This window comes from Cariama cristata, unplaced genomic scaffold (assembly GCF_000690535.1).
Source record: "Cariama cristata isolate BGI_N322 unplaced genomic scaffold, ASM69053v1 scaffold3280, whole genome shotgun sequence".
Taxonomy (NCBI): Eukaryota; Metazoa; Chordata; class Aves; order Cariamiformes; family Cariamidae; genus Cariama; species Cariama cristata.
Genome location: NW_009595082.1, coordinates 40,073 through 55,252, shown reverse-complemented (window position 1 = coordinate 55,252; position 15,180 = coordinate 40,073). Strand labels below are relative to the sequence as shown.

The following is a 15,180-nucleotide window of genomic DNA, read 5'->3' as shown; positions in this document are numbered from 1 at the left end:
AATCTGGCTTACATATACAAAGGTCAGTATGATCACGAGTTTGGGTTACAGCTCAGAAAATAAAAGGAATTCCAGTGAGAGAACTCCACTAAGGTACCAGGGCCCACTTAGGTACCTACAGCTAATTTAGACCTTGCTTCCTCCTGGTTACGTAGAATGTGACCAGTTATTTATGGCAAGATATGTAACAGTATTTACTAGGATTTGTAAGTAAAAATCAGTTTTGGTATCCAAACATGAGTCCTTCCTAGACTGATTTGTATTAAAACATAATCAATCCCCCTTGCATCTAACCAGCCACCAGCACAAAAAATCTGAGGCTGCCAAGTAACAGCTTGTAAATCTGATCCAACCAAAACCACCTTCAAGGCTAGAAATTTGGTGCCTGAGTACAAATTCCAAATTTCCTAAACTTTAAGGGCTTTCTAAATGTTAAGACTTTATAGGAAACTATTTATATTTGGGTGGGGTTTTTTATGGCAATTATGCGTGGTTTTCTAAGGTCAATAATGCTATGAATTTCGGTCACCTATGAACATAGTCTTAGATATCATTTTAAAATGTGCATTACTTGCACTAACCCCTGCATTGTACATATGCACGTGTATGCATATATACGGCACATACACACATTAGGTGGTTTAACTTGCCACATGTGGAGCCAATTGAGAAATCCAAAGTTTCCAAATCAGAAACCCTGACTATAGGCACATACCCATCTATTTTTATTGTCTTTTTGAAAATCAGGTTCTGAAAGTGTGTGTTACTCAAGCCGTTTGCTGAGACTCACCAGAGTCTTTGCTGAGGTTTTAGAAGTCGTGAACTTGTAATGATGATTTTTCACTTTAGCAACCACCTTACTGATTCCACCTGTGAATAAGAGGTGTTGGTACACAACTGCAGTATTTAAGATCCCATCAGTTCTATACATTTTGGTTTTTTTCAGATCACAGTTGTTAACAGGCCACCATTTAGGTGAATATTTAAGTGTATGCTGAAGTCTAAGCATATGCTAATATCCTGATTATCCACTGAATCCTATATTACTAATGCACATTTTTGCGTCAAACACATGCTGAAGCATATTGTTGGATCGAGGTTATGCTAAGGTATATAAATCTATTTCTAATAAATACTTCAGAGTTCAATCTAGCAGCAACTATACAGAATCTCTCTTATAGGCTCTTAATAGAACAGTCATATCAACAACCTGATAAAATTATGTTCCTTCACCAGTGTACCTTAGGTAGAGAGATATTTTACATTTTCTAACAACAAAAAACCTGAAACAACATTTTTTGAAAACAAAAGTATCCATTTCGATAATATTTTGTCAACATACATAGTGAAACCACTTTCAAAAACACCCTGTTTACAAAATGGTTAATAATGTATGAGAGAGAAATTATAAGCTTGTAGACACAGACTGGTCTTGGTTTAAAAAAAAAAAAAGATAGATTTGTGTCTCATTTGCTTTCCAAACATTCATGACGCCTGCTTGACTAACCCTCAGTCACAGCTGTGTAAACAACAGACTTTTAAGCTGCTGAACAGATAATGGGAGGAGAAACCAACACATCATATGTAAAATGGGAATAAACAATGCCATGATGAGACTGTCTCCCCTTCCTCCCAGGGCAGCTTCTGGTGTTCATTCTCTGGTAAACAGCATGAAAACCGCCATGCTTTTTCTCCTGTTGAAGATTTGGCTTTGATTCAGTTAAACAGATGGCAAATGGCCAAGGCAAGTGTATAATTTGGTGGCTGAAGTACTGCTCTCTCACCTTGGAATAACCGAGTTGGTTCAGTTGCGTTTCTGCGACGCGTGATAGTCTGAACGTAGTTCCTATTGGATGGCAGCTGATACTGCAAAACCAGCGCACTTTACGAAATTCAGCACATTATGGAAAACTGTAATTGTCTGATGAGGGGAGACCACAGGCTAAACTAACAAAAGATGAAATAAGCACTCAGTTGGGTGTTTCCTTTAATGTACAACTTGGTTATATTGGCGAAACAGCAAAGGAAAGTTTGCCTTGTAGGTGGCAACGTTGTACTAGATTTGAATAGAGGTGTCTGCCAGCCCCTCAAGCTCCCAAAACAGAAACAGTCACTTTTCTGAGGAAATTGGAAACAAATCCAATTGTCTGTTTGGGATTAGAAGCCAAAAGAACTATTGCGCCCGTTCATACTGTCTCTGCTCATTGCAGGGGGGTTGGACTAGATGAGCCTTAAAGGTCCCTTCCAACCCAAAGCATTCTATGATTCTATACTATTGAAGTGCAATAATAGGCAATCCATACTGGCGTTTTTAAACCTGCTTTTCTCAAAATGGATCTGATATTTGCATGCTCAGGGAAGTTGCCCCACCTGCCTCAGGGAATATGGGTGGGCAGGGATAACAGGCTTGAGGTAACAAGAGCTGGAGTTCATTTAATTCCTTCAGCATTTGTTGGACAATCACGATCTTCAAGCTCCCAGCTCACAGCCATTATTTTTTAAGTGGATGGGATTAGAAGAAAATCCATCCTCTAACTGGTATAAAGAGACTGAGCTTGACCTCCAAGAGACAAACAGAAGCGGACAGATGAGGTGGTCAAGTGAACTTGGCTCTCCCAGGTGTGCCAATACTTGTAAGCGGGCTAGCTTTAAGCTCTTTCTTGAAAAGAACTGCAAGGCAAAAGAAGGTAGATTATACGCCACGACTCTTTGGGTCTTACTAATCTTCTAGCATGTTGAAATGCACTGTTGCTCAGGTATAAAATAAGGTTTTGATTCCCACCTGGATACATGTGTTACTTGAGAAATGTCTCGTGCTTGGCATATTGTGCGAGAGCCTGAGTAGAAATGAGTGAACTCTCAAAAAATGGAAAATCAGCCAACATGCAGTAATTTTTAGTAGGTTTTTGTGAATTAGATATTTGTTAAGTGCTAAGCATAAAGAATTTCCCAAGATAAAAAAGAAGTAAACTAGTCGCCTCGAGATTTATCTATCTTATGTTCCTAACAAAGTTTTGGGTTTGATTAATAAATGTGAGCGTTTGTAATTTTAGAACTCAGTTACTTTATGTATGGCCTCTGAAAAGTTTTTCATATTGATCAAGCGTGAGTAACAATTTTATGTGATAGTTCCCACTTCTGAGCTCTTGATGAGAATTTTTGTGGAAATGCAAGGTTAGATAGAGTGAGTTCTGCAAACATAAAAGCTTTAACTAGGTATTTGTTTTCAAACTCGCTTCCTGGTGTACTTTAGCAGTGCCTTGCTTTAGAAAGGCCTTTGACTATTAAAAGGGTTTTTTATTGGATCTATGGGAGAGACTATTTTGCCTGCAGTCCTTAATAAATATTGTGAGAGGACCCACTCAGCTGCTAAAGGCAGAAAATCTGACTTCTTGGCTGGACGCCCGTTTTAAAGTAAAGCACAGTCAGTTAACCTGACATCTGCATTATATTCCTCTGCTTACCGTGGAGTCGGTCAGTTACTTTTGCAAAAATCATAAAAAGAGCTTTGTATTCAAGTGTGGAACATGCTTTTTTCCCAGTGAAATTAAAAGGGGCTGGAAATGTTCATTCTTTTGAAAATCGGGCCTTTTCAGTTTGTGCCTCAGCTCTTTGATCTGTAAAATGAGGTTGTAATGTTTGCTCACGTCCGTGAAGAGCTTCCAGATTCATACGTGAAAAGCGCTACGTCAGTAGTTGGGTCTGGTAGGTGGATAGCTGAGCATGAGAGCAGGTAGTTCATGCATTGCTTAAAAATGAAAGAAGTGCAAATGTGAAGAATCCCTTTGTGGCCAATAGGTCTGAAAAAGTCAAAGGAAGGTTATCAGCTTCCGTCATTCTTCCCAAAACCAAAAAATTTGTACTTAACCCTTTTCTTCCCTGCTTGACAATGCTGCTCTTCACGGTGGTGAAATTGAGGTACTGTGGCTCTTCTGATTCTCCTGTAAAACTGATTCATGTCACATGTCATCTTATGTGGTTGATGTTTTCTTTTCACCCTTAGAATTACCCATAGAGGCTGATCAACATGAAGATGGAAAGAAGGAGTGCTACTACAATCTGAACGATGCTAATTTCTGTGACAATGTGCTTACGTCCAATGTAACCAAACAAGAATGCTGCTGTACCTTGGGTGCTGGCTGGGGTGATAACTGTGAAATCTTCCCGTGCCCTGTCTTTGGAACTGGTAAGAGGAGGCCTTCTGTCCCTTTGCAAACTTCGGAAGCATTGTGTTTATAACAACAGTAGCGTGCTTTGCCTTCAGAGAAGGCTTGCCCATTAAATCCCATATTCTGTAGTATTTAGTCATGACTTATCCGTAGGAGGCTTCCACGGAGGAAAAGTTAATAGGAATAATTCATACCTGGTGTAAATCCATTGGCTTCACTGCAGTTACCCTAGAGATAAAAAAAGCCTGTTGCTGAACAGCATTATCTCCAACTGATTTTAAGCAAAGATGGATTCTCACAGAAGCTTTTTCCAGATGCTAGGGTAACATGTTAGATTTTTCCCACAAGCTGGAAAACAAAGGTAAGCATTACAGTGTTTTTGAGTCTGCAGCTATTCTTTGTAATGTTTCTACAGCACTACGAATTACTGATATATTACGACATTAGTTTTACATTTTGCTACTTATTGAACAATTCAGTTAATCACGTTGTCTGCAGACTGTTGTTTAACCTCTAAATATTAAGTTAGAAAAACATAGCCATGTGATATTTGTCACAAATATTGAAAACAGTACTTGAAACATAAACAGTGATGGCTGAAATTCAGAATCCAGCTGGAAAAAAAAAACCACGTAAGAGAGAACATGTGTAAACTTTGTGAGATTAAAGATTACTTTTCGCACAAACGTATCATCATGTTTAATTCCTGTTTTAAATGTACTTTAGAATCAATGAAACTGAAATTAAATGCCTTAAAAAAAAAAAAGCCTCTCTGCTTGGATAGGTTTATTTCATTCTGTATGGTCTCCAAGACACTTTAAATAATTTCTCTCTGTAATCCACACCATGTTCTCCTGTTGCAGTCAATTAGTGTTTTTCCTGTAAAAGGACTGAAGAATGTGGACGGGGGGTTGTATGTCAGTTGGGGTACGTCTAGATTGCAGCTTGCAGTATAGCTCGGAGAGGCCCATGCTAGCTTTAATTAAGATAATTTGGCTACTGGTATTGTTATAACTGCAGTGCACCATGAAACCCAGTAAGGACTACATTCTCCTGCCAAGGAGCAAGAGAAATCCGTTTGCACAGAGCTTGGTGATGCTGTGGGCACCCTAGCAAGGTTTTTCAAAGCTAGCTCTGCAAACCGAGAGCAGGGGAAAGTCGGGCTGGAGCGTTAGCGTCCCCCATTTGGCTAAAGGTGTGCGTGATTGCCTGATAGGTGTGAATGAGGCAAAACGTCACCTCAGATTTCTCAAAATACCCTGAAACACATATGAAACACATATGTAACATATGTATGTTGAGTAACTACTACTTCTTAACAACATAATTTTCTGGTTTTTTCTCTCTCCTAGCTGAATTTACTGATTTGTGTCCTGAAGGAAAAGGTTTCATTCCCTCTGGAGAATCAGCTTACGGGCTTCTTGCTCAGAATTACAAAGGTCAGTACTGACTTGTATTAAGTTTAATTACTTCAGAAGTTCTGGCAGTTGATTGACTAGAAATGTGAGCCACCAATGTAAACATACTAATTCAAATTTTATTAGGTGATAAAACCAGATTGTGATATAAAACATTACTGAAAATCATCATTTGACAGATTGTTAAGAATGTCAATTCTACAGTCTCTGTAATATTCTGGTTTAATTTATGCCAAGTGCTATATACTGTGAGAGTAGGTGCCGAGACCACAAACTTCAAATACTCATTTACATATGAAATACAAAGCCACCTTAAATTTGTAAATAAATATACAGGGAGTTAGGAGAGAGAATAAAAGTTCTGTTAAACATTATACCTACAAGTGAGAATGAATATAAAAACCGAGAAGTTCAGCATTGATATTTTCATTACAGAACTTCATGAAATAATTACTGAACAAAAGACTGTAGAGAAATATGAGTGACAGAAGGAGTTGGTGGGTGTGGGCAGGAGAGAGTTGGCATCACAAAGAAGGAAGAGTGAGATCAGCGAAATTCTTTTTCAAGTTTGAGAAGTAGCCATCAATATTAATAATTTGTGAGATAAATTTTCCTTGGCATAAACACACTGTATTTGTGTTAGCTAAAATGAAGTCAACGTATTATCTTTGGGTTACATAGCAGCTACAGGATCTTTAGAAAAGCACACACTTTATGTATTTGTTCCTATTGGAATTGCTGGAACTAAATGTAGAAAGTACTGTGTGTTCATATCACATAAAAATGCAGTAAAATTTACTATTTTTTAAAGACCTTAATAGAGGCATCGTATCACATGGTTGATAGACAAGCATTTGTCAGAGTTGCTTCTAGTTAAATTGCTAATCTGTCAGACCTAATTCTGAGACATGACAAAAATTGGTGGGACGTGAAAGATTTTTGGGTTTTTTTCCTAACTATTGTTATGTGTACTTTTTTGAACTATCCTTCCTCACCGAGTAGGATGCTACCAGGTCAGTTTTCCTGTCAAGTTAGTGAGTAGACCATGAGTTCAGTTCTCTGTCCTAGTAATGGTTTTTTGTGTTATCCTCAGCAGGTGTTTGTTTGCACCTGTAAAGTGCGTGGGGCATGGAAAAGATACTAAAGGTTCTAAGGCCCTAATACCCAGATTGATTCAAACTAATGTGGGCATTTAAATGGGGTAACTCACGCAAGACATGAGGGAGCTGGGGTGGTTCAGCCTGGAGAAAAGGAGGCTGAGGGGAGACCTGATCGCCCTCTACAACGACCTGAAAGGAAGGTGTAGTGAGGCGGGGGTCGGTCTCTTCTCCCCGGTAACTAGTGATAGGACAAGAGGAAACAGTCTCAAGTTGTGCCAGGGGAGGTTCAGGCTGGACATTAGAACGAACTTCTTCACCTAAGAGTCGTTAAGCGTTGGAACGGGTTCCCCAGGGAGGTGGTGGAGTCATCATCCCTGGAGGTGTTCAAAAAATGTTTAGATGTGGCACTTCGAGACATGGTTTAGTGGGCATGGTGGCATTGAGTAGAAGGTTGGACTTGATGATCTTTGAGGTCTCTTCCAACCATAATGATTCCATGATTCTAAGACCTCCACTCTCTGGATGTGTTGCTCCGTCCACCAACTAGGAGTAAAGAACAAAGTGCTATCGGATGAATCCAGACCTGAGACTGATGGTGGTAGGGACCCGTGTTGGACAGATGGACAATTTACATCTAGACAAGTCAGAACACACTCACAGAGCTCATCTGGAAGGACCTAATACTCTCTGAGAGTATTTTTGTTCAGGGATTGTTGAAGTGTGGTGTTTATCTTTGCAGATCTAAGGTTTCTGTATATCTTTGCAATGTAGACTTGGGACGTGCTGCGTGTACAGTATGTCCAAACGTGTCTCAGAGAAAATCTGCATTGTTTTTGTTGTGCTGCCTCAGGGTTGATAATATCTCTAGCTACCATGAATATTGAAGTGTGGAAATAATTCATCTGGAAATATCTGCCACAAATCCTTGCCATAAGAAGTCTTTTTCTGTTTTCAGGAAGTTTATTTTGTAACAACCTTAGGAATGGCACAAAGGACAAACAATAAATGGATAAGTACTTTTAGTAATGTGATCTTTCTGTGTTACACTAACTCATATGTTCCTGTTGCTTTTGTCCACAAGGTTCTGTTTGTAGGAGCAACTCCTATTTTCTTTATTAGAATTATCTGTCAGAAGTGAATATACTTGGCTAGCTCTGCTCCCAGGCTTTCCCATTTTTCCCCAGACACAAATCCATGTTCCACAGGAAAAAGACAGACGTGCACACAATATTTCTTACTAGCCTTTGCATTGTTCTTGTTGCTAAACAGTCAAACTTAAAATATTTAATGCTTGAAGCCACTTAGTGGCTGGAAGAGTGGCTGTAAAAATAAATAGTTTTATAGCACTTTCATCTCTTCTGGAAAAAAGCAAGCTTTTGAATAATTCACCTTTAAAACTGCTGTACAGCTGGAAATGACAGCTTTGGGCTAAAATCTGTGTTGCCCCAGAATAAATGGGGAGTAAGTCTATAGAAGACAGTGGATTAAGACAAGTGGTATTGAAAGGAGAATCACCTACTTTACATTGTGCTTTTTATTGCCATTTTTAATACCAGCCTAGCTTTAACAGACTATTCTAGGTATGTCCAGCAAATGAAAAGTAGGTTGGAAAAAGGAAAGTGAATGGAATTCCAACAGTAACAAATACATAAATACAAGAGTGGAAAAAAATGTGTACAACTGTGAAAAGCTATATATAAGCTGGCATATATTTTCCGTGAAACCTGCCTGAAAACATTTAGCCTCATTTGAAAGTGTGGCAGATTCCCTTTGTCAGCTGTCACTAGGTCTATAGTTGTTGCAGCCTTATATTTAGCAACAGACACAATTGCTTCTACGTGGTGGGAAGTCTCCACGGAAGCTGTGCGTATAGCTTTGAGAAACAGAGTCATAAGCAGTGTGGATATGAAGATTCCCTGCCACGCACAGCAGAGTCACCAAACTCTGGAGAGAGGAGACCAGTCACAAAGTTTATGCATAAGCACAACCGCTTAGTTAGTTTTGTAATTAAGACAGTGTAATTAAATTAGATCCATGGTGGGAATCCCTTGGGTAAAGGAAATTTTACTGGAAAATACAGGCCATGTTCTTCATCTGTTTTGCCTGGCGCTAAGAGCAATGGGATGCCAAAGGAAAGAAAGGGGAGCTGCAGATTCTTCCAGTCTCTGTGTGCCAGGGGACTGATTCTGACACGGGAAAGGGAAAGTCATGGTCCACCAGTTTTCCCTTTCCCATTCTGGCTACGAGTACACCGTAGCCTCTTCCATGCCAGGTTTTTTTTTGGTTTTTTTTTTTTTTTTTTTTTTCCTGTGGATATCTGTGTTCCTGGGGCCCTCTGTTTAAAGTGAAGTTTGCTTGAACAGAGAAGTGTTATAGGCTTTATTCCATCTTGCTCCTCTGCGTGGCCTCATAATTATGGTAACACAGCCTTTAATGTTTTCTCCCCAGATGCTGATGAATGCCAACTTTTTGGACAAGAAATCTGTAAAAATGGCTTCTGTTTGAATACGCAGCCAGGTTACGAGTGCTACTGCAAACAAGGCACATACTATGACCCTGTTAAGCTCCAGTGCTTTGGTAAGTTTATTTAAAGTGGTCTTGTCACTATAATGGTATGCAGATGGGCAAAACAAGCAGACTCGTACGGCAAGATTCCCATCAGAACTGCGGTATTCCCAGCAAGGGGAGGAACGCTGGGCCGCCGAACTCCTGTAGCAGCTTTTTAAGAGGCATTGGGTCATTTCCCTTCCCTTCTGCTTGGCTGGGCAGCAAGTCTGGCTGACATGGCGATGGCATGTAGAGCAGGGTTTGCTTTATTTGCTTCCTTTTTCACCAAATTGCTCCCAGGAGTTTGCATCTCCAAAACAGCCCCTTGTGCTCCTTTGAGGGCATAGTCTAGAGCTGGTACCGGCTTTTATGCAGGCAGCACAAAGTGATCGGAGGTGGCTCCCTCCTTGTATGCACACTGCTGCTTCGCTCTGCTGAGGTGCAAATTTAGCCTCCTGTTCTCTGCGTACGGGGTGAGCAGTGAAAGCCTGTATGGGGAAGCTCACCTTTCATTTGGTGAGTGTGCTGGTTTTACTATAACAAGTCAAATTAACGCAGATTTTTTTTTTTTCAAGGACAGATACTTTCCACAAGGAGTTAATATGCAATGTGAAATTACAGTTCAGGTCGTTGATAAGCCCATTTTAGTCTGCACAACCTTGTACTCCTTTGGTTCTGGTTTTCAACTGAAAATTACTCACAACTGTGACCCTGGCTTCTGCTTTGTAAGCAGAAAACCATGTATAATGTGCAGAATAGCATAATGAAAGGAAGTAATTTTTGCAACCGCAATGAGAGCGCCTTTCACCTTGGGATTCTATGATTGTTCTTTATAGAGGGTGGGGTTTTTGCTGATTTAATGTAATTTATTTGAAGTAAAATGGCCTGCTCTTCCCTTTGAGCTAAATTTCTGCTTTTCCTCTCCAAGACAAACTAAGGAATAGAACTACTGTGGCTAGGTAAGGGGATCCCTTCTCCTGATCGGCTCATGAAGAATCTCAGAGCGTATGCCCACCTCTAATGCCTGCTAGTACTGTCTGAAAGGGATAGGAAGGTGGGAAGGAGCTGCAGCTGTCCTGGATGCAGACTCTGCCTGGCACTCCAACCCCACCAGCAAGCCTCCTCATCCAGATGCTCCCCAGTACTTGAGGATTAGAGGTCAGCATCCTGCTGATCCGTCTGTCCTTCTCCATGGGCACAGGCAGGATTTTCCTGGCAGCAATTGGTATTTGTGGTAATTAACAAGACGGCATGCAGGGAAATCTGCTCCTAATATAGGAAAATATAAACATGGATTAACACAATGCGACTGCTTTGTGCTGGCTCTCCTTGATACGTTTCCTTCCATTTTAAAGACACGGATGAATGTCAGGACCCAAACAGCTGTATTGATGGCCAGTGCATTAACACAGAAGGATCTTACAACTGTTTCTGTACACACCCAATGGTTCTGGACGCAACAGAAAAGCGATGCATCAGACCAGCAGATTCAAGTGGTATGATCCATTATACATATTACTGAAGTGAGTACACCTCTACGAGGTGGTGCTGACATGGCTGCAGCCCCCAGTAAGCTTAGACTGGGTCATGCTTGGATGAGCCTGCTCTTTTGGAGGATTTTGGAAGGCAATGCTTGGACCATCATCTGTTGATCCAGAAGGCATCGTGATGTAGGACTCCACAGGGCTCCACTCTGCCAGTGCAGACAGGAGATTGCTGGAAGTATTAATGAGATTAGGCTTGGGCTGGGGAGTCTTCAGCCCTCTGATTCACCAGCTCCACGTCTGCCTTGTCCAGCCTTGTAGGTAATGACACACAGCCTGCTTGCTGTCTCACTAAGGCTGGGGTTTGGCTGTGGGCTAACTCTGGAGATTCAGTTTGGAGTGAGTGACTGCTTCTAACACAGCAAGGAGTAAAAACAGGAATAACAGGATATAGGAGGAAATAGCTGAAGTTGTGTCTGTGCTTTCAATTGATTAATACTGAGGGTACGTCGAGCTGGCATTTTCAAGCTGTGGGCTGCAGCGTCACTCTTAGAGTAAGGTTTTTGCATGTTCTTCTATTTTCAGTAGACGCTGATTTCAGAAAAAATGTTAGATGATATGAGATTCTTGGAAACGTCTCAGAAATCCAGAGCATTATGCAGTCTGCACAGCTTTGTCTATGCCACACACATCTTTGAAAGAAATGTTGCAATGGGTTTGATTAATATTGGCACTGTATAGCCACAAATCCAGACCTCTGGTCCCTGCAACTTGCAATGAATTTTCCTAAGATGCTTCTGTGAAAGGAAATGGGAATACAGACTGAATGCCTGCTTTAGTCACTCCAAATTGTAAGACTGATACTTTTGAGGAGTAATGTGATCATCATCTTGCCTGAAACTGTGAAGGAACCACAGCATTTCTGTTGTTCAGTCTTCAGTTAAACAAACCAAGAGCGGTATTGTCCTTTGGGTTCATCTAGGATGTGAAGAGAATGCAAGGGCCCAAAGGGTCGTCCGTCATGCGACATTGGGGCTGACACAGCAATGACCAGCACAAAGCACCCAAACCTTGTCTCACTACTGGCAGTGTCCTCTCTAATGCAGAGGAGGAGGGGGCAGGCTGGTTCCTTTGCCGCCAGCAGAAGTTGGAGTTGGTGGCAGACACCCACTGCTGCTCTTCACTGTGTGTTCTGGCAAGTTCTTAGTAGAATAGGTATCTAAATGCTGATCACCTTTGCACTTCCAGAACTCACCATTTTACTCGCTCAGGCACCAGTGTATCATGTAAAAATGCAGTAAATAGTTATGCACAGACAAAACAGAACCTTGGTTTGTGACACTTATTTTTCACTCTGTGTTGGAACCAAATCAAAACCTTGCAGATGTCTTTACAAAACAATTGTGCTGAGGTTTTTACATTCCAAGTGGAAGATTAAGTTTACAGTTCCTCTCCCTCCGATCGGCAGTGATCAGAGATTGCTAGGACTAGGAATTGGTCCTACTGAGATCTTTGTCAGAACTGGTATGCCTCTGAAATCTTCCAGCTTTGACAAAAATACATGGTTTTGTTAATGTTCATAAGAATGTGACAGTAGTTCACAGCAGTACTCTGTCTCTAACAATAGCTGTAAGTGCATGATTAGGGACCAGAAGAGCAGATAAACAATACTTCTCCTCACCCTCCCCAGCACTCTCCCAGCCTCCAGCTATTTTCAGCTCAGGGGATTTCCTGAGCCTGATGTAGTTTGTCTGTTTCGTTAATGGGATTCTCTTCCAAGTATTTGTCCAGTATCCTGTTGAGCCCATGTAAAATTTTTGTTCAGCTCTGCCCTAGCTGTAAAAGTTCTTTCAGGCACAACTGACGGCAATATAAGAAAAGCAAAATAACTTCTAAAGGCTCATTCCATGGATGAAGTTCCCCAAATATTCACCTCTGTCCTCACACTGGTTTTTGTCAAGCTCTGTTAACTTCCATGAGAGCAGAGCTGAGTCACTGTTAAGCATCCAGCAATGACTACTGATTTAAGAAGTTTTATTTCTTGGGGGTCCAACCCAATGTGCTTTTGAATTGGCCTAATAGTGCCAAATCAGAACCTTTTAAGATTTTTGCAAAGCTGAACATTCAAGGGGTGAGCCACCTCAGGCACTTAAAAATGGTCATGACTTCTAAGCTTAAATCTGTATTCAGCCAAGTCTGTAAAGCTAGGTTATTTTTCTAACCTAAGTTTAGAAAATTCTGCATTATACCAGTATCTTTTTTAAATAACAGTGCTGAGATGATGATCTGATACTGTCTTCTCCATCAGAACAAACTGAAGAAACTGAGGTCTACCAGGATCTTTGCTGGCAGCATCTAAGTGATGATTTTGTTTGTAGTCGACCTCTGGTTGGAAAGCAGACTACGTATACTGAGTGCTGTTGCCTATATGGTGAAGCCTGGGGCATGCAGTGCGCACTGTGTCCTATGAAGGAGTCAGGTAAGGAAACGTACATGTCAGTTCTTGGAACGAAATCTGAAATACTTAATCAGTTTAATCCCCTGCATTTATACTTGGGCTAATAACGTAAGAAAGAACAAAAAAAAACCCTAACCCTTCAAGAAATATTGGAAATTTTTCTCATTAATTAAGGGGAAATCATTACAGTCTAGATTTTGAAAATGTAGCTGCGTTTATTTTTTGGCACTAACAGGACCCGTTTCCTTCAGGTGAAACTGTCAGTGAGTGGCGATTTAGAACCCTGGTGGAAACAAGAGGGCATTTTAAGGGTAGCAGAGTCCCTTAACATGAGTGACAAGTTAAAAACCATCTGTTGAAACACAGATGCAGTTCATGTGCACGCACACGCATGGTACTCAGCAGGTTACGTAACTGCTTTGGACTTTTGTTGCTGGTGTTATACATTCAGATGCATTTTTCAGTGTGATACTCTGCCAGGCTGGCTGCAATTAGATGTGTTTGCTAGATGTGTTTTACCAGATAAGGATCTGGTAAGTTATGGTTTAGAATCACTAAACTAAATGAGTTGTTATTATATGGCTGTATGCTCAGATGTTGTGAAATTTATAGATAAGCAATTTAAGATAGATAAGGGAAATGGAATACCAATAAGGACTGAAGAATTTCCAGGGAACATAACTTAATATGACTGACAGTCATATTTTTAAAAGACTATCTTTTGTTAACGTGTTTAGAAATTAGGCGTTGTTCCAAGATATTTCAGGTAGAAGCTGCTTCTTGTGGTGCCACAAGAGCTAAATGGATATAAACAGAAAAGTTGTCATTAACACAGAGACTCATTTCTGAGGACCGGAGAAGAGACCAGTGGAAGCAGCACAGGTATACGTCATGCTGCGCCCAAGATACGTCAGCCCTGGTATATACAGTCTGGCACCATCCTAAATTCTTCCCTCATATAAACTATTCCAAGGCCAAGTTTGCATGTAGCTTTCTTACTGCAAATGTGTCTTTCAGGAATATAGTTTTCCATGTAGGAATACCATGCTACACTATTAGAGCATTTTATCCTGATCATACCTGGATTTTTGCTTGGGCCTGTGTTACTCTAACCATAATGTAGTGGCTAAAGCAGTACATGTTTTTCTTGTAGCAAGAACCCTGGAGTTAAAACTACATAGAGAAGCTCAGCAAAGCATTAGTGCGGTTGTTTGTGTCTGCTTGGGTTTTATGTTTCTATAATTTACTTGCAAGGTCCTTGAACCTGTTCTTACTTATCTTTACTTGTTTGAGTTTGGTTTGGAAGTGCAGCAACTGAAAAAAGCGCCTGATTTTGATGATGTTGGCTGGAGTAACTGCTGGCTGATGCTTACCACAGAAAGAGACTGAAGAAATAAAAACAGGGCATGACAGCAGCTTGATTTATAAGATATGGGGATCTCTGAAATGTCTTTGTTGCAGCAAATCTTATAGGAGGACATTCCCAGGCATTCAATTACTACACCTGCGAGAATAACAATTGCCATGGAATTAAATGTAATAGCAAAAAAAAATACAGGGCAATAGCTAACAGCAAGAATTGTTGCTATGACCTGGAGCTCCTCAGGTGGAAAGATAGAGCAGAATAAAGGAGTTTTTCTTTGTACAAAGTTCATCACATGCTGACAGTGACCCATCTGTGTCATGCGAGCATGCAATCCTGAGCGAAGGAAGGAAAGCTGTTCCTGGTAGAGAGAGTTCAGGTAGGTACGAGACTTGCTTCTGAAGATTTCTAGCTAGTTACATTTAAAACAGGGTAAATCTGACAAGGAACAGAGAAGGACTACCAAGATGGTCAGGGATTGGAGAACCTATCTTACAAGGGAAGATGAAAAAAGCCAAACCCAGATGCAGAACAAAGGCTGCAAATGGTAAGACTCTCCACTACAGCACAATCGTGGAGGATTCCCGTAAGCTTTCAGATTAAACAACAGTGCTGCTATGAGGAAAAAATTGGAACAAGTT

General features: G+C 40.7%; 1 protein-coding gene across 1 annotated transcript in view; it reads left to right on the top strand.

The window, feature by feature from the left end:
• LOC104161878 (latent-transforming growth factor beta-binding protein 1-like) overlaps nucleotides 1-15,180 on the top strand; it is a gene marked incomplete at its 5' end in the record, with an annotated part of 47,705 nt that overhangs the window by 17,861 nt on the left and 14,664 nt on the right. Inside the window, 5 exons of the mRNA XM_009700455.1 lie at nucleotides 4,004-4,186; nucleotides 5,522-5,608; nucleotides 9,136-9,264; nucleotides 10,590-10,730; nucleotides 13,027-13,197. Of these exons, the coding sequence (XP_009698757.1) occupies nucleotides 4,004-4,186; nucleotides 5,522-5,608; nucleotides 9,136-9,264; nucleotides 10,590-10,730; nucleotides 13,027-13,197 (711 nt within the window). The remainder of the gene's footprint in view (nucleotides 1-4,003; nucleotides 4,187-5,521; nucleotides 5,609-9,135; nucleotides 9,265-10,589; nucleotides 10,731-13,026; nucleotides 13,198-15,180) is intronic.